Source organism: Lynx rufus, unplaced genomic scaffold (genome assembly GCF_022079265.1).
Source record: "Lynx rufus isolate CCGP_SWC_20201006 ecotype Redwood Valley unplaced genomic scaffold, mLynRuf1.p SCAF_4, whole genome shotgun sequence".
NCBI classification, from domain to species: domain Eukaryota; kingdom Metazoa; phylum Chordata; class Mammalia; order Carnivora; family Felidae; genus Lynx; species Lynx rufus.
Genome location: NW_025814856.1, coordinates 23,878,650 through 23,901,264, shown reverse-complemented (window position 1 = coordinate 23,901,264; position 22,615 = coordinate 23,878,650). Strand labels below are relative to the sequence as shown.

Below are 22,615 nucleotides of genomic sequence, written 5' to 3'. Positions count from 1 at the left end.
GAAAAACTTTCATCTCCCACTGAAAATCATAGTCCAGGAGTGAAGCAATCGCAAGTTAGAACTTCAGGGCCAACTGGAAAGTCGTTGTGAACACTCGCATTGGTCAATCTTATTTATCATAAGACTGAAAAAGCACAGCCTGGGAAAAGTGGGCCCCCTATGCATGCACGTAATTTTTAAAAAGGAGAGGGCTATATGAAGGGGGCTGAGGTTTGATCACCAAAAATCAGCACAATGAAAACAGGTGGTAATGAATAATGGGCACTAGAATTCAAATTAGCAGATGTTTTAAAGAGATGGGGTGCCAGTTTTCAATTTCATTTTGAACACCACGTTACAAAAGAACTAATTTTAAAAATAGAAAAGGATTGAGGGTAAAGAAAAAAAAAGAATAATATATAAATCATTGAATCATTGATCATTGTTCCTGATAAACTTCAATCACATCTTCCTCCATTCCAATTTCTTTTGGAGTGTAATTATCAGCACTTCTCTGATCTTCAAAGAGAAACCTGAGTGAATTCATTGGAACACTCTGTCTTTGGCAGTGTGATGTTTTGAGTTTATTGAGGTGTGTTGTCATTTTCACTTTGAACTGAATCTCACTGCTATCCTGTCCAATGACTTCCAGTTTAATGTGTTCTCCTACCTTCTTATCCCACAAGTCCTCAGTTGAAGGTTTTGGCTCCTGGTCAGACATGATGATGGTGGCTTCATCCAGGGTCTCCGTACAGTAGCGCCCTCAGGTAGGCAGAACCTCGCTCCAGGGTTTACAAATCCATCCCTCTTCCCCACCGCACAATACCGCGGCTCTGCAAGGTACCATTATTATCCCACATTTTACAGTTAAGGAAACCGAGGCTCAGAGTAATTAGCTTACTTGGCCAAGGTCATACAACTGGTCAATGAATGATGCTGAAGTTATTGATTCAACATCCACTTTGAATTATCAGAACCTGGCATGGGACCTGACACATAATAAGAGCACAATAAATATTTGAATGAATGAATGATGGCTCAATTGTGTGGCAGTGTCAGTAGGCTAGTTGGTAGGTTGGGAATCCTGTTGTGAGCAAGGTAAGGAAAGAAAAATTAATCAGAGCTGGATCCTCCTCTAGGTGAATTAGCTGTCCCTGATGTGCTATGCATTCTAATTTATAGCTAAACCTTTGGAAATACTCGTGGGTCCTGTCAGAAAATACATGGGAAGCAAAAGAGTTTTAGAAGTGAAAAAAAAATGTTTTGTGGTTTAGAGACTCCTGAGGAAAGTTAACTCTTGGGCTGAGTATAGTATGGGGGGAGTATGTCAAGGGCCAAGAAAGTATTTCATATCAGTTCATGCCTCTTAGAGTTGCTTTACAACATCTCATCATGTTGCTGTAATCCATGAGCAGAATAAAAGTGGACAGACTTCCAGGGCAGATGTAAAGAAATTATAGCTAGTTCTCTAGTGCAAAGTAGTGCCAATTTCAAGTTTGGGTACCAGGCCTCTCCCAACCTGTCCAGCCCAACAGTACTTTTGTTTATTTCCACTTTGCATGTGGCTTTCTGTTAATCTGATTAAAATACCAGTTCTGTGTATAGGTATTATATTTCTGGTTAGCACTTTGAGGTTGGGGTCCTAATTGAGAGCTTTTTTTTTCACCTTCTGGAAGTACAAGTCCTTTTGAAAACTTATGGTTTTGGAGTTTTGGGACTCTTTAGAATTTGGTTTTCATGTATGGGAGGAGGTTCTTTACATTAAAGTCTGAGTGTGTGTGCAAACAAGTGAGCATTTCCTGAACCTTCCAAATGCTGTGCATGTTTGACCTGGACTATACTGAGAGTGGTCTGCACACCTATGCTTAATCTCTCCCGCCTCCCACTTATAACTGAGGGATCTGAGTCTCATATTTGGTGTAAATTATTAGGACAACCACATTGGGGGAAAAGTTTGTCAACGTAAATGAGTCTGTAATCAAATACCTGGATACCTCTGGAATCTATCCTTTAGAGATAATTTTTAGTGCAGAAAAAGAAGTTTTATGCCCAAAGGTTGGCATAAATTGAGAGCAATTTCCCCTTTTTTAAAATAAAAAGTTTTTTTTAAATAAGAGAAAACTTTTAAATAAGATAAAACTTTATAGTTTCCAAATATAAAACTAGCAATGATGTTATATAACCACCAAAATGATTTAAAAAGTACCAAACAAGGTACTTTATTACTTACGATTAATCTTCATTCAAGTTATTATTATCCCATTATTTCAGTCTTGAGGGAAGGGAATAGGCTGTGGAGTTAGAGCTTGTGAACACATAATTCCTTCTTAGAATAACCAGCTTGTAAGGTACAGCCGTGACAAACACTGAAACTGGTGAACAGAGTACTCAGAAAGAAGCCATGAGGCTGATACACTTCATAGGCAAGGATGCCCATAAACACAGCACCCATAATTATTTTTTGTTGTTGAAATAAAAAAAAATTTTTTAGAAATCTTTATTTATTTTTGAGAGAGAGAGAGAGAGAGAATGAGCAGGGGAGGGGCAGAGAGAGAGGGAGACACAGAATCCAAAGCAGGCTCCAGGCTCTGAGCTGTCAGCACAGAGCCCGACACAGGGCTTGAACCCATGAACTGCAAGATCATGACCTGAGCAGAAGTTGGATGCTTAACCGACTGAGCCACCCAGGCGCCCCTGTTGTTGAAATTTTAAATTTTTTTGCAAATGAAAATATATTTTAGTTATTTCAGGATAATTTGTAGCAAAAAGCCTTGGAAGATGCTTTTGTAATTCTGTTGCTATTATCCTATGTAATATTTGCTATATTTGGGGGATGGGAGGTTTGTAAGGCCTGCCTTTCTTTGAGCTCATTTTTTTTAGCCTATAATTCTTTCGATCCCCACTATCACTACTAGGTATTATGAATGTCCTTCAGGCTTACATTCAAATGAGACATATATGGGAGACAGCAGACATAACTTTTACACACTCTTAAATTGTTTCTGCAAAAATATATCTTTAAAAATAATAAAATTTATAGAAATGAACTACCACCCATGTTGATATATAACATTAAGATCAATCCAAAGCCTGATTTAAAAAATAATAACCATCAGAACGTGAAAGGAGAACATTCTTTTAGGTTTTTAAGTCAATGTATAATATTGTCTAAGTGCAATAGGGTATCATTCCAGACTGGTAGGTGCTTAAAATGAAACTTTCAGACCTTCCACAAGAGAGTTTTAATGCTAGAGTAGAAGGACAGAGGAAAGTATCCTGTAGCCCACCTCCTTTAGGTTACTTCTGCTCACCCCTCAGGTTACAAAGACAGACCTGTAGGCTTGCCAGACTATAGGCAATACTGGGAACCAGGACAAGTCACTTAAATAGCTGGAAACCTCATGCGTAAACTGTGGAGGCAGGAGTTGGATTAGATCAGCATTTCCTAAACATTGTTTTGAGAAATTCCAGTGTTCTGTGAGGAGTTCAGAGGCATCCACAAGTAAAGAGTTTCCCTGATCAAATATATATGAGAAATGCCATATCCCTCTTTGGAGATTCCCAGTGTATGTGAGTGAGCATATTCTAGGCTGTGAGATATTCTGTAGTAAAGACATACTGTCCAGTGTTTCACCCAGCATTACTTAAATGTATTTGATGACAGAATCCTGTTAACAAGGAACATATTTTGGGAAACACTGAACTAAATTTTTTTCCAAGCTCCAAGATTCTGGGATTTTAAACATGCCATCCAAAGGTTGCTTAGCAACATGACAGCCACCTGATTTTCCCACTAGATGGCACCCTTGAATGAGATTTACTTTTTATTTTTGACTTGTTTCTCTTTAGACCTTTTTGGACATCGTTTTCCCTATGTACCAGGAGAGTGCAGATCAGATATGAAATTGATGTTAAAGCCATTATGGTAACATCTTACAAGTTATTTAAAATAAAACAGTGTGTCAACCGTAGGGATAAATAACAACCGAGACTGAAATATGATTTTTTTCTCACTGGAGCAAATAACTTTGTAAAAAAATATGATTTGAACAATACTGATATGTCTTATTTTTCACATTTTAAATCAGACTTTAGCCAGACAAAGTTTAGTTGAACATTTGCATTGTTTTACTGATCTACTTGAAATGTTGATCTGTGAGGCTGCCAGGGAATCTAGTGGCAGTTGGGAACTTTCTTTAGTTTCTATGATGGGTTAAAAAAAAAAAAGTGTCTTCAGCTGTAACACGTGTATATTTTGTTAGAGATCACTGAAATATTATTGTGTTTAGGTGGCATTTCATCGTCAGAAGGTCTGACTCTCTAGGCAGGCTGTGGTAAGTGGTCTCTTAAAATCTCCTTCATGTTCTAATAAATTTTTGATTGGTTCTTTATTAAGAATAATTTGCTATTAGGCATTAAGATTTTGCTGGTCTGTGGGTTAGTCAGTCTGTCTTTCACTGGGTCTCACTGTTGTAAGCTTAAGCACATTAGCATCCCCCCCCCCCCCCACTCCTTCCCTGGAGTTCATGGAATTTCACACGTTGGTTTAAGTGTGCCCAGGAGTTTTGGAAAATGAAGGCAACTTTACTTAGGAATAGTCATGCTTCAAGTTTGTTCAACTGAAGGATGTTTACCTATTAGAAATGTGTGCCTTTTTAATGATGGAAAGGGAGCTTTTAAAAGTATAATGAGGAGGCTTCCTGAACAGCTTCCTGAATTACCTGAAATATGTGTGTATATTTGGGGTGGAGGTGACAAGCCAAATTCTGTGACTGGAGTCTCATCTCTCTCTTCCAACGCAACCTTTTGAAGATGGACTCTTTGTAAGTCCTCTTAGGTCTTATTCCAGTGAAAGATTCTTTCTGAACCCCAAATAGCACCCTGAGGACATTAAAATTCTTTTACTTCCTAAAGGTAAGTTGTCTGAATTGTGATTTTCTTAGCATTACTATCAGATTTGCTACCATCTCTCGCTTCATGTTTTGTGTTTTCTCTTAGCTTTTTCCTCTACAACATTCAGCATGGCACAGGCCCTAGTTTTGAAGTTATCTTTGGGCCTTGGATTTTTAGCATAGTTTGTGTGTTGCACTCTTATTTTGTTAGAGCATTTGTTTGAGAAATTTGATGCAGATTTTGTGAGTGTGGTTTATAATGGAAATGTCAGTTAAAACACATAATGATAACCTAGTCAGTATATATTGAGTGCTTATTGCTCCAGGCACTGTGCCAAGCATGTTACATGTATTAGCTCATTTAATCTTCATAGCAACCTGAAGGGGATAGATGTTCTTTCTATGGCATTTTCAGATGAAAATGGGGGATAGATGCTCTTTCTATGGCATTTTTTCACATCTTATGTTTTACCGCCACATGAAAGATATGAAATATTCTTGTCCAAATATTTTGTGGAATGTGCATAGGGATCTTTGTAAGGTTGAGACAGGCTGGGCCAAGTGGCTACAAGGTAGCAAGAAATCTCCTGATAATGAGAATTCAACTGCCAAGTTTGTTCTCAGCTCTAGACACCAAGATTTCTTGGCCTGATGGCTTCATATTCAAATATGTTTGGCCATGTTTCTCAAAACACTGAGTTACTATACTTTGCATTAACAGTGCTTGGCTTTGTCTTTTATGCAGAAAGCCCCTCCAGGCCTCTGTAATGTGCTAAAAAAGATCTTGTCTAAAACTCATGAAAATAAATAACATAAAACTGTTCTGAATAAATTTGAGTTAAGTGAACAGAACCCTTTTCTGTGTATGTGTATTGCGTACATACAGTTGTGTGCTCCCGTGAACACATGTTCTGTCGTTGAGCCTAGGACCAATATCCTCCATAGTGAAGGACATCTCATAATTTCCATTATAAATTATTTTAGGGTTTATAACTAATACTGTAAAGAATTCAGCCATGCCTGGAACTTATTTTATTGTGTTTGCAGGTTAGTTATTGCAAGGGAGCATGTAGGTGAGAATATATCTTTGTCTTAGCAGTTGGAGGTGGTACAAATATTTTTGTAATTGTTGTGATGGATGGGAGGGATGTCGTAAGTAGATCAGGGACCTCAAAGATTCAAGTGGCAAAGAGCAACACGTCAGTTGGATTCTGGATGCCTGAAGGGCAAATACGAAGTTTGATCTTTAACTTGCATGCTAATTATAAATGAGAGGCTACCCAGTATAGCATTGAATTCTGTGAATCTCTTTTTAAAGAAATTAATTGGCAGGAACGAGTGCATTCTTAGAGGCATGTAAGTTTATTTTTATCATTAAGACTAAGACTCAACTCAAAAGTCAACTCTTCTGGAAAGTCTGCAATAGTTTCTAAAATGTACCGAGCACTTTCAGGCAGCATGCTAAGCTCTTTACACGAGTTTTCTCATTTACTCCACTGAACATCTTTATTTTACAGATGAAGAAGCCAAAGATCAGAGACAAAGTATACCAGTAGGAGCTGGTATAAGGGCTGATAGACATGGGGTGCAAGAGCCTACAGTCTGCACGCATTGTGCCTAGTGTTTTCTGATTCCCTCTTTGCACTGACATTCCTTTAATCCAGTTAGTTGTTCTCAGCCCTGGGGCTTATTAGAACAAGCCAACGAACTTAAAAATGCAGACATGCAAGTCCACTCAGATCAATTAAATCAAAATCACTGGAAATGAGGCCCAGATGATTTTGCAGAGAACCACCCCCCCCCCCTTTATTTGTGATCAGCTTTAATAGTTGTGAGGTCAATTATTTCTCATGTAAAAGTTTAATTGATCCATAACCCATTTATTTAAAATTTGTACCTGTTTGTATGGGCTGAGCAAAAGTTTGTCTTTGCAAAGGATTTGCTAAGTGAATTAATAGATGATAGTGGAGCATAAAGGAAATGTTTATCCTATTAAAGAGCACAAACCGCTTTCATGTGTAATCAAAAACTGTATTCATTATAAACAAATTGATAGGTGAATTTCAAGTCATTTTAATATCTGTTAAGTAAATTTCCTAAGTACTCTTCATCTACTACATTTTATTAACCTGATTGATTACTTGCTTTAAAAAATGTTTTTAAGAAAATAGTCTGTCATTCTAACTTTTGATATAGTCAACTTGAGATTTTCTCACCTTTAGTTGAAATTAGTTTTTGCTGTGTGATGTGCCATAATGTCACTTTGTAGCTGGGTGTTTTGCCTCAACCATGAGGTTTCAAATTTCTTAAAGCAAGGATCTCATCTCTAATTTTTTTAAAAGTACTTATGCCTATGTTTTAGTGCTGTGCACTTTGTACGTGCTCTATGAGTGCATACTTTTGACCAAAGTAGTGCCTGCTTGGGGAAAATAAAACTTCAGTTGAGGAAAATGTGGAGCTCACATTCATCCTGTAGATATCAGATAGCTGGTCATACTTATATGGGTTGTTTATGATCCACGTGCATGAGATTGGTCTATGTCTGAGCCATACCAGGTGTCACTGAATTTTATTCCTGGGAAGATGCAAGAGCTCCTGCTGTGCAAATGATATATCCTTAAATGTGTGATGGTTCCTGGATGGCTCTGGGTCACAAAATACGGAAGATGGAGAGAGACTGTACCCAGTCTACTCCTGTCAATTTTATGCATTTCTAGAAAGGCAAAACTGCAGTAGTTTAGAGCTAAGGGTCTGATGTCAGTGGACTCAGGTTCAATAAAAAGTTCTACCACTCAATAATAGTGTGGTCCCAGACAAGCCACTTATCTTTTCTGAGTATTTCCTTATCTTTAAAATGGGGTATTGTGAAGATTGAGTGAGTTAACTTATAAACATGATTGGTGTAGTGGATGGTAAATTGTAAACCTTCATACATATTACCTCTTAGTGTTAATATAAAATGAAAATAATAAATTATTTAGAGCAGTGGTTATTAACAGGGGATGATTCTGCCTCCCAGGAGACATTTGGCAATGACTGGAGACAGTTTTGGTTATCACAGTGTGTGTGTGTGTGTGTGTGTGTGTGCGCGTGCGCATGTGTGTGCTTTACTGGCATCTAGTGGGTAGAGGCCAGGGATGCTGCTAAACATTCTGCAATACACAGGGCAGTCCCCCCACAACACAGAATTATTTGACCTCCAGCGTCAATAGTGTCAAGGTTGGGAAACCCTAATATAGAGCCTAATAAGCACAAGTAAGTGATTTATATTAGCCAAAAAAAGTTGAAATATTAAATTACCCTGGTATATTAAAGGAAGGCAATTCATGAAGATAAATAATCTCATTTAAGAATCTAGGGAATAGACTTACTGTGATGACCAGGGAAGAAAGGTCACTCAGGAAAGGTAAGGGAAGTTTGCTTTCAGGAAATAGGACATAAGACAGTGGTGAAATAAGCTTGAGAAAGCCATGAGGATGCTATTTAGGGATTAAGCTGCTAAAAGGCTTGTTCTTTCTGCCACTTCTGGAGCTGTCTTATAAAGAAGCATGCAGGTAATGGTGGAACTGTTTTACTTTTAAAATAAAACTAAAGGTAACGTGTTCATTAACACACATGAGCACACACACATGAATGTATGGCTGGCAGATTATGTAGAGTATTAAATTAAGATAATTTGGAAATAACCTCTAATTCATAGCCAGCAGTACATTGGTTGTGTGCTCACATATACTGGGTCCCTTCTGTATATCTCAAAATGATCAAATTCAAACAAGAATAAGTAGTGGCATTCTTCTTGTGAGTTGAACTCACATTCTACTATGTACTTTGCTATGAATACAATTGGTTTTGAAGACTAGTTTTAGTGTTAGAATGATCTCTAGTGCCCTAGAACATATATAGAACTTATAATGAACTTAAATAAATATACATTTATTTAACTTATTATATAAAGATTTAAAAATATTATATTTATAAAAATAGAATCCTACCTCTTTGACCTGGCATCCCCAGGTTCTTCACAGTGGTCTCCAAACTATCTGTTGGGCTTTGTCTCCCACCATATTTTTCACCCTACACTCTGCTCTCCTTAAACCCAGTGATGATAATATGAAATCACCTTTAGAATTGTTTTTGCTTCTAAAGAGAACTTGTTTTGCTCTCAGATATATCACTTAGCACAGAATAGGCACTCAATAAATTTGATTAATACATAATAATGGCTCTCTTTGTGGACCAAACACAGATATATTAGGTATTGTGCCTCCTGATCTTTGTGCCTTTATTCCTCCCTTATCCCAAAAGATTTTCTTATGGAAATATTATCTTCTCCTTTAAAATTTACTAAAAAATCTTCTTCACAAGATCTTCTCTTATTTCTTTTTCAACCCCAGTTCTATCAGAATTAACCTCTCCCTCTTGAGAGACCCAAAGGACTGTGTTCTTCTCCATTTGCCTTGTGTTGGATCTGGTCAAAGCAAAGCCCTTGTCCCCTGTATTGTATACAGCTCCAGGTAAGAAGCCATGACTGTACATTCTTCTATCTGCTACAGGGTTTTTGTACAAAGTACCCAAGTCCTGATTGAATAGCTCAGTGGGTCTTCCCATGGTCATCACCCTGAGGTTCTCTTTGCTATCATGCTATTTACAACATGTTTACTTTGAAATAAGTCTAAGGAGATGAAGTCGCCATAGACTTTTAGCTCCCTGAGGGCAGGGCCTGTGTCTAATTCTATTTGGTGACTCCTTATCTAGAGTAGCATGGAGAGCATGCTCAACAGATGTCTGGGAAATGATTGATGCCTTGAATTACTGTTAGGTGGTTAGTGCCACTTTGTCAAGTATTTTTATGTGAAAGGCAGTTGATGGTCCTCAAAGTGTCTGTTTAATGAACTTAATCAGGGAGATAAATGGAGTTACTCTATCAGTCATATAGCTACTATGGGACTGATTTATAGACTAGATCTTAACTTGTAAAAAAAAAAGGGTAAAGTGGAGGGCAAAGAGCTTCCTCTAGAAATGGAAATTAGCCTTTAGAAGACCTTTCAGCTCAATTTAGAGGTATGCTGCTCTTAGATTTCTAAAATCTCTGCCACTAAGCATACATTAATTGCTTTTCACTTGGTGCCAGAGGCACTGGGAGAGTAAGACCAGTTTATAATATAGCCCCTGTCCTCTGGTGCCTTATGCCCTAGTAGTGCATGGCTAAGCAAACTTTTTCTTAAAGGGCCATTTGATAAAGATTATAGGCTTTGCAGGCCATTCAGTCTTTTGCAGTTACTCAGTTCTGCCATTGTAGTGTTGTTGTAGCACCCGTAGACAGTACATAAATAAGTGAACATGACTGTGTTCAAATAAAACTTTATTAGCAAAACTGGTTTAGCCTGGTTTAGCCTGTGTGTCACAGTTTGCTGACTCCTGCTCTAGAGTTTGGGTAAATGTGTATGTATGTGGGTATGTGTATGCATATAAAACTAATTGTTAAAGTGTGTGCTTTTTACTGTTAACATTGTAGGAACTGAGGTGAGCGAGAAGGCTGGGCCAGAGTAGTGGACAGGGGAGGCTTGATGAAGGATTGTCTGTCTCTGTGATCACATGTTTAGAACTGTTCTTCATTTCACTTTCCTATCAAGAAAGTTGTTTGTGAAGTTACTCATTTTTTTCATGTGTTTTATAAATATCTGCTAAGTGGTCATTATATAGAAATGTTCATCCTGACTTTTTTTTTTTTTAAATTTTTTTTTTCAACGTTTATTTTTATTTTTGGGACAGAGAGAGACAGAGCATGAACGGGGGAGGGGCAGAGAGAGAGGGAGACACAGAATCGGAAACAGGCTCCAGGCTCTGAGCCATCAGCCCAGAGCCCGACGCGGGGCTCGAACTCGTGGACCGCGAGATCGTGACCTGGCTGAAGTCGGACGCTTAACCGACTGCGCCACCCAGGCGCCCCCATTCTGACTTTTTTAAGTTTAAGAGTTGGATGTGTTTTCCATATTTCAATGACTTGTTTTACACATTTTAGCATCTCTGAAATTGGGATGTATCTCCCAGTTGATGGTGTTATTATATGATTTTCCTTTCTCTGAGGATATAAATTAAGATATACCTTACAACTGTTGGGGGTTAGATTCAGAAGAAACATGTAGCTGTTTTAGCACTGCCTTCAGTGTTTATTCTAAAGCAGGGCCACTTGTTTTAGATATTTTGGTTTTTACTTTTACATCTACTCAGCAACCTGTTAGACACAAAGATTCTAAGAACATTTTAAGTAAAGATTGGAAATGCTTTTTTTTTTAAACTAATACTTTAATTCCTAAAAGAGATTGGTTACTTTACTGTCTCATTTAATGTTCTGTTAAATAAACTTCTTATGTCAAAGCACATCTTTTCCTGTGCTCTTTGATAATTTTGACTTTGATAATTTTTCCTTCATAAAGGTAAAATATGAACAACAATTTCAGAAATACCATTCTGTGGTCTAGTGAGTAACCTGGTCATAGCCCACTGTGTCTATTACCTATAACATTCCCTTTATTAGAAGCACAGAATTTGAGAACAGGTGTTGCAATATATATGTGTTTTCCCCAATTTATCTCATTTTTACTTCATTGCTCTTGGATTCTTTAAAACTACGAAGTTCTTTATGCAGGACTGGCCTAATTAGGAGAGCTTGGGAAGGTTTGTAGAAGGTTTAATGTTCCCCCACTTTCCTGTCTGTGTAAATCAATTAAAATGGACTATGAAGAAACTCACACTCAAATCATGTGTAACTCTGGATTTTACTGCTATGTGCTTGTTTTCTACATTCGAAGAGGAGGTTCCGCTTAACTGTATTTATGATTTACGGTAGCCAGAGATACATTTCAACCGGTTTCGTGATATACGGGAACACGACATAACATAGAAACATTATTTATGCCCCCTATCAGAACAGGAAAGCTGTTTCTTATACTGTGCTTATAGTTTAGGCAGTGTTCATAGTAAGCACATCTGTCTTTGTAATTAGTGTAAAAAAATCAGTAAAAATTAAAATTCAGATTAGTATTTCACTACTGACATCTCTAAGTATTTCTAAGTTAATCCTCCTCAGTAATAATAGTAAATACTCTTCAGTGTTTGTAGTCTTTGGCTCCTTTAGGCATGGCTTTTGTTTATTTGTCTTCTTTAAAGTTTTTGTTTGATTGCTAAGTCTTGAAGTAATCTCTACATAGTTTTTTCTTCTTGTGTATTTTAGAAAAGGTCTTCAGTGCAAAAAGGTGGTTAAATATTAATTGACAATTGGTCATTAGAGAGAGATAAACTGTGATTCTTATACCACATGGAGAATTTTACAGTGTGGTATTTGTGGTATTGTGTGTGTGTGTGTGTATTCCAAGGCATTTCAAACTGTAGTTTTACTTAATGACATTCTTATTATAGGGTGTGCAACCTGAGAGGTAGGAAAGGGTAAGCCAGAAGCTACAATTCATTCAAAGATTTCTTCTTGAAATAACTCTGGAAAAATAAATTTTATCATTTTTTTTCTGACATCTTGAATTGCATTTTTTATCCCGCTTTACCTTTAAGGTACTTAAGTGAAAAATATAATGACTTTTTAGAGCAGGCCCAAACTGTAGAGCAATTTAGTTGAGTCCTCTTATTTTTAGACAGAAACCAGAGTTAGGCTGCCCCTACCATTTGAGGGGCCAGGGCAAGTACTAATGGAGAGCCACAGACCAAATATCTAAATATGCAAAAGGTCTACTCAAGCTATGCCTGCCTCCTGTCCTGAAGACTGTGGCCTAGTGCCTACAGGTAACAGGGGCCTCAGTCTCTCCAGGGCCTTCCCATGGATCTGCAAGAGCAGGACAGGGTGAGAGTGGACTTAGGTCCAAGACCCCTGAACCCACTGAGCCCCAAATGAGGATAACCTATTCAAACTCTCCAGGGAGGTGTGTTTCTGCCTCCAGGCCTTACTTGTCTGCCTCCAGGCCTTACTTGTCTGAATCAGGCCTTCTAGGGATGCCTCTCTTGAGCAAGGGGAAGGAAGGGAACAGAGTTATCTGGGAGACATCTTGTCTTTGGTTTCCAAGGGCAGAGGCTGTGGTTCATCCTCTCATGCTCCATCAACTCAGTATCCTCTGGCCTGGGGGCCAAGTTCAGCTAAGGAGTCTCTCCTATAGGCTTGGGCAGTTACCAAATAAAAAACAAACAAAACTTCCTTATAAGATTGAAAAGAAAAGAAACTGCATTTTGGAGTTTGTTCTGTGTGGAGCCCTCTACAGTTTGTGGCCCAAGAAAGGGGCCCCTCTGGCCTAGGTCTAAGAAAGGTCTAAGAAAGGTCAAAGGGCCTGGACATTACACAGCTAACTAGTGGTGCAGGCATTATGATCTTCTTCAGAAACTACAGATTTGTTCTATCTACTTTATGACTTACAAACATGCTTGGTTCTGATAAAGTACAAAAAGGGAAAAAAATGGAAAGACAAATAATTTCAATAATGTATTATTCACATTATCATTATCCCATCTCAATTTTTCTTTCTCTGTTGGATAAGGAACCCTTAAAAACTCACATATACATCATGACTTCGAAAGAAAGAAAGGCTATCAAAACACTCTCCTGTGAGAAATTTTCCGTTTCAGAGAATTCAGGTGTGTGAATCACTTCCTTCTGTCCTGTCATAGAAGAAAAAAAAGCAATATGACTTTATATTTCAGCTGAGGAGGCCGGGGTTGGCATTTTCCAGGGAAGATTGCTTATCATGGAGCAGAGCTATATACTGAAATGGATTTCTGCATAGACTTTACAGGAACAGTTTGCAGATGTGGACGGCATTCCCAAGAAAAGATTTTTACAGTGACTGACATCCCCAAAACCTTCCCAGAAAAAGGAAAACGTGTCCTTTCTCAATTTCACGTATGCTTTCTCCTTGATCAAAAGGCTGATTTATCCATGGTGGCACCTGAAAAATAAATTTTTTAACAAGGTTGCTTCACAGTAAAGATGAAAGTACAAGCCAGTATTAGACAGGCCAACTGGAAGGGCTTGAGTGTGGAGGATTTTATATTTCTTCTTGCAATAAACACATGTGGAGTCCAGGAAGGGTGATGCCGTCATCTGGTGGGGTGATGGAGATCCCCACTGACGCTGGAAAAATACCAGGTTAATGAAGTATGAAATGTAGCATTAGGCACAGGCAGGTATTTTGTGAGTTTGGGAGTCTGTTGAGGGGAGTAAAATCTTAAGTCCTGTTGGTCTCAAGGATCTGGGAGAGGTGAGCGGGCAGAAGGGGTTAGGCTGGGGAGTGATAAGTTGAGTTTGTTTTTGCCTCAGATAACTGCACCTGGAGTGAGAGGGCAATGAGATGGTTCCTCTGTAGGTTTCATATGGTGACTTGCGTTCATGTTTTTACTGACATGTGTGTTGGTTGTTCATTTAACATCTGTAACATATGTCTATTTTTGCATTGATTGGAGGAATTATGCTTGTTTACATATCTGGCTTTACTGTTGGGCTGTGAGCTTTTCAGGACAGTGCTTAGTCATCTGTTTTTTTCCTTATTCCCAAAAGAACTAATGAAACTTTGGAAGTAGTTATTATTTAGAAGAGGTTGGTTGCATGGAATCAGAAAGGCAAAGTCTCCCTCAGTGGAAAGAGCAATATGCTTCTTACCACCAAGGGTAATGCCTCAAATAATAAATAGACTCCAGCACTTGAGAAGCTGTTGGCAAAAGCTTGGCTTTCAGCAGTGTGAGGTCTGAAAAAACTCCCAAAGCATATCATTTTCATAATGCATATTCTTACAAAATGCAAGATGCAAATTCTAAGAAAAATTGAGGATACCTTCCTCTACAGAGAAGTCACTGTCCTTTAGAGCAGAAAAACATTAGAGTGCAAAGAGCATTTGCTGTTCCCCTAGAAACGGCTGCTCAGCAGATGGCCTTCACATTTATGGCCTTGATAGTTTCAGGATTGGAAACTATCATCCTGAAATGGAAAGGAAGAAAATTTGATTTTCTGGGCATGTTCTCTTCAAGCGGAGATGGTTTCTCAAGTGTTACTTGGGAGAAAAAAATATGGCAATATTATCTGAAGCTCCAAATTTATATGTGGCCCTCCATTGCTTAGATGTGTGCTAATCAAGGGTATTTTTTAGTAAGGAGACATGAAATGTCTCAGGAAAGATTTCTGTAAGGATAAATTCCCACCTTACGTTTCCTTATATATTGTTCTCTATGCCTAGATCCCTTTTCCTTCAACTACCTTCAGTCAACTAATGTTGGCCCATTTGTCAGATCCCAGCTTTGTGGTCACTTCCACTGGGGAGCCTACTTTGAATTCTTAGATCCTATGTGGTTCTCCTCTTTAAATAATTTCATATCATCCTGTAGCAGGGCCTGCAAATTGGTATGCCTATAGGAGCCAAGGATGAAATGGACTGTTGATAGTAGAATCTTCTGTGATGATGGGAGCATCTGTATCTGCCTGGTTTATTATGGTAGCTACTAGCCACATGTAGCTTTTGAGTACAGTGGCTAGTGCAACTGAAGACCTGGACTTTTAGTTTTTATTTAGTTTTTAGTTAATTAAAATGAAAATTTAAATAATTACATGTGGCTAGTGGCTACTATAATAGACTAGCACAGGCAGGTCTATAGAAAAATGAGCAGCATAAATATGATCAGTGAGTTGAATTTGGGCTCAGTGTCAAAGATACAGAAAGGAATACTGACTGTGGAAAACCAGAAACCATGTACCTTATCAAAAAAGGACCATTGTTGCTCAGTTCTAACTAATTTTTAAGAAGCATAAGAGAAAATCCTATTCATAAGAGAAAATTTTATTGTGAAATTTCCGTATTTAAAAAAATGTTGGCAACTATCTAAAATTCTTGGTCAGATTTTATTTGTGTGTGGCCATTTTGTGACTTCTGTGATTGCTCCATGGCAAGTATTACTATTACTTGAGAGGAAGTGCTGTCAATACTTGCTGGGACAACATTAACTAGGGCTGACCCAGCACTAGGAGGTTATTGTAGGCTTAAGGTGAGCAAGAGCATGGTAGCCTGGACCGTGTGGCAGCCATGAAGATGACTCCTTGAGAACCTCATTAGAATATACTTTATTTTTTCCTTGGCCCTTTATGTTTATTTGATACTAGACTAAACCTTATATATAAATAATTTCAAACAGGTTCAGTTGTTTCATACATTGGCCTCTGTAAACAAGCTTGTTTCCACCTCACCTATTTCCTTCATCCTATTGCCACATAATCCATGGGTCTCACCTCTGAAGACATGCCACATGCAATCAGGCCACACAAGTGGCAACAAAGGTATATGCCATGGAACTCGACATCCTGGTTTGTCTGGGTTGAAGCTGTGATTTCTTAAGCCTATGTTTTAAGTTTTCATTGTCTTTCCTACTGATATTGGAGAATGTGGAGCAGTTTGCTGGTTTCTGGCAGTGATTTCCCATAGGCAGCCCATACAGCCTCACCTAGAGATCCTTCCCCGACTCCTGCCTAGTACCTGATTATGGGGAAGGAGTAAGAATATTTGCCAACAAACATGTAATTTCTGTTGCTACCTGTTCTACCATTTTGTGTGAACCTCAGGAAGAAAGTTTTCATACTTGATATCTGGTATTACTATATTTATGTTTACATTTTGCATTCTGACAATGATGTTCTGGTTCCTTTATAGGATAAAGTTTTATTCATTTACTGCTTGGTTAAATATGATGCAAAGGCCAAATTCTTACAGGCTACCTTTGGGGGTCTCACACGGTCATGTCCCTCACCTACTTTAATAGACTCACCGTTCACTATAATCCCAAGGGCATTTTCCAATTTTGACACATTTTACAGACTTTTCCCAATATTCCTTGAGCTATTTCTGCTTCTAGAACTTGGTGTTTACTATTCTCTAACCTGGGATGCCCTTCCATTTTTACAGGTCCATCTCAGAACGAATTTCCCCATTGTAATGGTCTGTTTTCCCTCTGTGTTCAGTACAGTGTTTGTTTTTCTGCTATGACATGTATCAGCTCATGCCATGGACATCCCTGAGTCAAGGAGGGATATATTTCATTCCAGTTGTGCCTTGCCCAGAGTATACTTTCAATAAATATTTAATTCCTTGAATTATGAATGTAAGTTTTTTTGAGTAGGTGACATAATTATGAATTTGTATTTGTATTTTATAATGTGGAGCAATTTAAACTGAAGTTTCCTCCTTTTTCCTGTTAGTCCTTAATTGTGGTATAGTTTTTAAAAGAAGTACCAAGATTTATTTTTTTAAAAATGTCCACAGTTTGGCTGGGCCATCTTACTCTTTTCTGAATTGCTTAGATTTTGCTGTGTGGTCAATTTCTAGTATATGTCATATGGCCTTTGGTTATGTCAAAATTTGATAGTGCTTCTGTGAAGTAATTGTTGAATTTATTTTTGAATGTCTTTACTTCACATCCTCTGGGCTTCTCTTAAGCTTTCCTTTTAGGGAAGGCTTTCAGAAGTGTGTGGTTTGGTGTCCATAAATTCCTGGAAGTTCTGGATGGTTGGAAAATGATTCACACAGTAAATATCTAGGGCTGGATTTGCAAATCATATGCTAAAATCTTACAGGCACCATTGGCTATCAATCATTACCCTGCTGGAAGTAAATAAAAGAGATTAGTGCACACACAAATCTTCTCAGCTATGGCTTTGACATAACAGGCGGTCTTTAGGGCAGTGGTTGTCAAAGTGTGGTCCTCAGACAAGCAGCGTCAGCATCACTTGGGAATTTGTTAGAAACCCAAAGTTTCAGGACCCACTCCAGACCTACTGAATCAGAAACTCTGAGGTAGGGCTCAGCAGTGTATGGTTTAACAAGTTCTCCAGGTGATTCTGATTTACACTAAAGCTTGATAGCCACTGCTTAAGAAGATATGGGGGGGGATATCTTTGAAATTGCCCTGCCTCCTGTATGTACTTGATACATAAGACCTGGAATAAACCTTGGTTTTCTCTTTAGCTCCTTTTCTGAGCTTCCTCTAAGAGGGTCATCATCATGGGAATTTGTTCTTTTATTTATTTTTATTGAATCTGGAAATTGCAAATCTCAATGCTATATCTGAAAGGAAGATTTTATTCTTTATTAGGAAGGCAGCTGGTAGAGATGTAGGCATTTGAACAAATTATTATAAGCGGTTGCTTGTGACATTAATTAGTTCTCTCACACCTCCTTCCCTAATTGAAAGAGATTTGCTTGTAGGATGATTTAGTTTTGTTCTATGTTGGACAGCATTGCACTAAAATTGCAGCTGGCCAAGAATCTTGGACATGGCACCATGCATAGGGCTTCAGTGAATTAGAAGAAGAATTACGTTGTGTTGAGAAGCAAGCAGAGGCTTAGGGAGGGGAGCCACTCATTCAGGGTTTTGTAGCTAACAAGTGGCTGAGCTGAGGCACACCCACACTCCTTCTGAAGTCTCTGTTCTGAACCACCACATGTACTGCCTCACCAGTGTCACTGGGCCATGAGACAGCAAAACATAATTACTGCTCTGTGGACCTCTTTGCTGTCAGAGAATCCACGCTTTTGAACTCCTTAAAATCATCCCTCCTCCCTCCTCTCCAGAGTATAAACTTCCAGTCCAAGAAAAGGCTGCTTTCCAGAAAAACCTTTGAAAAACTACTAAGGATAGCAAAGGGAGCTGGAGATATTATTTAGACTTAGATTCTCAGAACTTTAGAGTAAAAAACTAGATACGTTAAAACAAGGAAACACATATATATTTACTTATATGTATACCACCAAACCTTTGATGATGGCTGTAGGGTTGCCAGCTTTTAACTTTTCCAGTTTAGGAAATTGAGCAAAAAAAAAAAAAAATTACAGCTATCATCAGCTACCTTTATCATTTTCAACCTCAGATTTTTTCTCTTTTCTCAGAACTCCATCCCTGGGTGATCTCATCCAGTTTGTGGCTTTATATACCATCTGTTTATTGATGATTTTAAAATTTATATCTTTGACCTCAACCTCACCTTTGAATTCTAGAATCATCTGTTCAATCACTTCTCTACCTTTCTGCTTATATGCCTAATAGGCATTATAAATGCAATGAATCCAACCTAGATTCTTAATTTCCTCCATTCCCTCGATCTTCTTTCAGTATTTACCATCTAAGGTGCAGGACAGAAATTTTGCCTTTATCTTTTGGCCTCACTTTCTCTCACATCCAGTTCATGAGCAAATCTTGTTGGTTCTACTTTCAGCATATATCTGGGATGCATCCCCTTCTTACCACCTCATTTGCCACTCTCCTCACCTAAACCACTGTGATTGTCTTTCGCCTGAATCTAATTTAATAGCCTCCTGATTGGTGTCTGTGCTTCTTGCCTCCTACAGCCTGTTCTCCACACAGCTGCAGAATGATCCTTTTACAAGTGAGGACATGTCCCTCCTCTGCTCAGAACTCTCCCATGGCTCCCATATCATTCAGAATAAAAGCCAGAGTCCTTCACTGGTAATAAATCATGTGGATATCATATTGTCATCTGATAGGATGTGATGACAAGGACACCCCACCTCTGTGGTATTCTTCCCCAAACTCATAACCCTAAGCTAAACATGAGGAAAATATCAGGGAAATCCATAATGAGGGACAATCTACGAAATACCTGATCAGTATTCTTTAAAATTGCAAGGGCATGAGGAGCAAGGAAGGACTGAGAAACTGTCACAGAGTGGAAGAGACTAAAAACTCATGTCTACATGCAATGTGGGATCCTGGAAGGGATCTTGGAATGGAAAAAAGATATCAGTAGGAAAACTGGTGATTATGAGGAAAGTCTAGAATTTAATGAATACCACTGTATGGATGCTACAAGTTTTGACAAGTATACCACAGTTGTGTAAGATGTTTAACATTTGGGGAAACTGCTGAGAGATTAGTTTCTGAACTATTTTTATAACTATTCTGCAAATCTAAAATTATTCCAAAATTAAAATTTTATCTAAAAGATAAAAAGCTGAAGTCCTCACAGTGGCCTACTAGACCCTATGTGAACTGTTAAAAAATTTTTTTTTTAATGTTTATTTATTGAGAGACACAGAGAGACAGCGTGAACAGGGGAGGGGCAGAGAAAGAGGGGGACACAGAATCTGTAGCAGGCTCCATGCTCTGAGCTATCAGCACAGAACCCGACGCAGGGCTCGAACCCACGAACCACGAGATCATGAACTGAACCAAAGTCAGATGCTCAACCAACTAAGCCACCCAGGTGCCCTGTGAACTGGTACTGATAAATGCTCTAACTCTATCTTTTTTTTTTTTAAGTTTATTTATTTTGAGAAGGACAGAGAGAGAGAGACAGAGAGAGGGAGAAAGAGAATCCCAAGTAAGCGCCATGCTGTCAGTGCAGAGTCCAGTGAGAGGCTGGATATCACAAACTGTGAGATCATGGCCTGAGCTAAAATCAAGAGTTGGACACTCAGGCACCCCTCTAACCATATCTTCTATAACTTACCTACCTGCTTCAGCCACACTGAATTCTTTCTTGGTTATGTCAGATTTGTTTTTGTTTTCCTGGTCTTTGTCCTTGCTTTGTCTTATACATAGAGTGCTCTTTCTTCAGTCCATGGCTAGCTCCATCATCTCCTTCAGATATTTGCTCAAATGGCACAGTATGTGAAAGGGCTTCCCTGACCCTTTTTCTCCCCCTGCCCTACTTTCTGTTATCTTTTTCTTTGTAGATGTGTGTGTGTGTGTGTGTGTGTGTGTGTGCTTATGTGTATGTATGTATGTACATATGTGTGTGTTTATTATCTTTCTCCCTTCTCTAGAATATAAGCTTCATGAAGCAGGATAATTTTTTTTTTAACTCTCTTATCTCCAGAATAATGTCTGACATATAGAGAGGACTTATAATAGACATTTTTTGAATGAATGACTAAATTTCATAAAAATTTTAGATTGAATAATCAGTTTCAAAAGGAGCAATGGTTCTTTAGATGGAATGGATTTAGCTTTATAGACTTGAACTTTTCTGGTTTGTTTTGCTGTAGACGAGTGAAAATTTGATACCAGATTGGTACTGGTCTATGAGCTGGGATTTTAGAGCCAGAGGGCTAGGTCATTGTCTCTTCAGAGTGGTATTTTAGTTATTCTAAACTCATGCTATCCAATATAGTAGCCACTGGCCACATGTAGCTGTTTACATTTAAATTAATTAAAGTTAGGTAAAATTAAAAATCCAGTTCCTCCATTGGACTGGCCGTATTTCAAGTGGTCAGTAGCCACATGTGGCTAGTAACTACCACATTGGACAGCCCAACTATAGAACATTTCTTTCATCACAAAATGTTGTGTTGGCAGCACAGTTTTTTAAATGTTAACTGTTCTTTAACAGACAAGTCTTTGTTTTAATGCCTTCAGATAATCAAAATCAAACGATAATAGCAGCAGCAGCAGCAGCAGCTATAATTTGTTGGCATTTGCTCTGTGGCAGGCACCGTGCTGTCTGCATTTCTAAGTGTTCTTTCAATCCCCAGATCCTTGGAAGAGGTGCTATTTTTATGTTCTAGATGAGAGAATTGAAGGTCAATGACAGTAAGTTTCCCAAGGCCACAGAGCTGGTAAACCGGGTTTCAAACTGAAGACTATTACCAAAGTAAGGCCTGTAAACACTGCAATTCAGAGAAGCAATGTTCACAACCATGAGGAATTACCCCATTTTGGTGTGTCTTTGGAGTACCTTCTCTCATTGTCAGGCAGCATGTTTCTTCCTTTCTTTTCTTTGCAATCTCATCAACGAATCTCAGTTTTATTCTGCCAGGTAAATTTTACTCCTGAATGTCTCCTCACCATTCTGATTTCACAAGTATCTGCCCCCCATGTCCATTGTAAATGTTGGTTGCAGGCACTGCTCACTACTGATGGGTAGGAGCCCTCCTTGCAATGTGTGATAAAGGATAGCAAGGCTGAGTCAGGGTCCTGGCCATTTTACTTTCAGTTTCTCTTTGGGTTGCTGACTGAGTACTTTAAAAAATGTTTTATTTGAGTGTAGATGACATACAATATTACATTAGTTTCAGGTGTACAACATAGTGATTCAACATCTCTAAACATTATGCAGTGCTCCCCACAAATGTAGTTACCATCTGTTATTATAAAATGCTATGACACTATCGTTGGCTATATTTAAAGACTCCATCAAAAAAATACTAGAAGTAATAAATGAATTCAGTAAAGTTATAGAATACAAAATTGGTACCTAGAAATCTGTAGTGTTTCTATACACCAATAACAAAGTAGAAGAAAGAGAAATTAAGAAAACAATTCTGTTTACTATTCCACCAAAAAGAATAAAACACCGAGGAATAAATTTAGCCAAGGAGGTGAAAGACCTGTATGTACTGTAAAAACTATAAAACACTGATGAAAAAAGTCAAAGATGACACAAACAAATGGAAAGATATTCCATGCTTATGGATTGGAAGAATTAATATTGTTAAAATGTCTATACTACCAAAACAATCTACACATTCAGTGCAATCCCTATCAAAATACTAACAGCGTTTTTTTTACAGAATTAGACCAACTAATAGTAAAATTTGTATGGAGCCACAAAAGACTTCAAAGAGACTCAGCAGTCCTGAGAAAGAAAAACAGAGCTGGAAGTATCACAATCTCAGGTTTCAAGACATACTACAAAGCTGTAGTAATCAAAACAGTATGGTACTGGCACAAAAATAGACATATATATCAATGAA

At 38.2% G+C, this 22,615-nt stretch overlaps 2 protein-coding genes across 2 annotated transcripts in view; one reads left to right on the top strand and one right to left on the bottom strand.

The window, feature by feature from the left end:
• Nucleotides 1–22,615, top strand: part of ERC2 (ELKS/RAB6-interacting/CAST family member 2) — a 723,468-nt gene that overhangs the window by 169,898 nt on the left and 530,955 nt on the right. The gene's annotated exons all lie outside the window — the stretch shown is intronic.
• Nucleotides 419–700, bottom strand: LOC124525006 (small ubiquitin-related modifier 1-like). The gene has a single exon (XM_047097451.1). It carries the CDS (start codon nucleotides 698–700, stop codon nucleotides 419–421), a length of 282 nt encoding a protein of 93 aa, XP_046953407.1.

What these genes read in the sequence shown, in the direction of transcription:
- LOC124525006 (XM_047097451.1), bottom strand. Translation starts at nt 700, where the DNA reads ATGTCTGACCAGGAGCCAAAACCTTCAACTGAGGACTTGTGGGATAAG.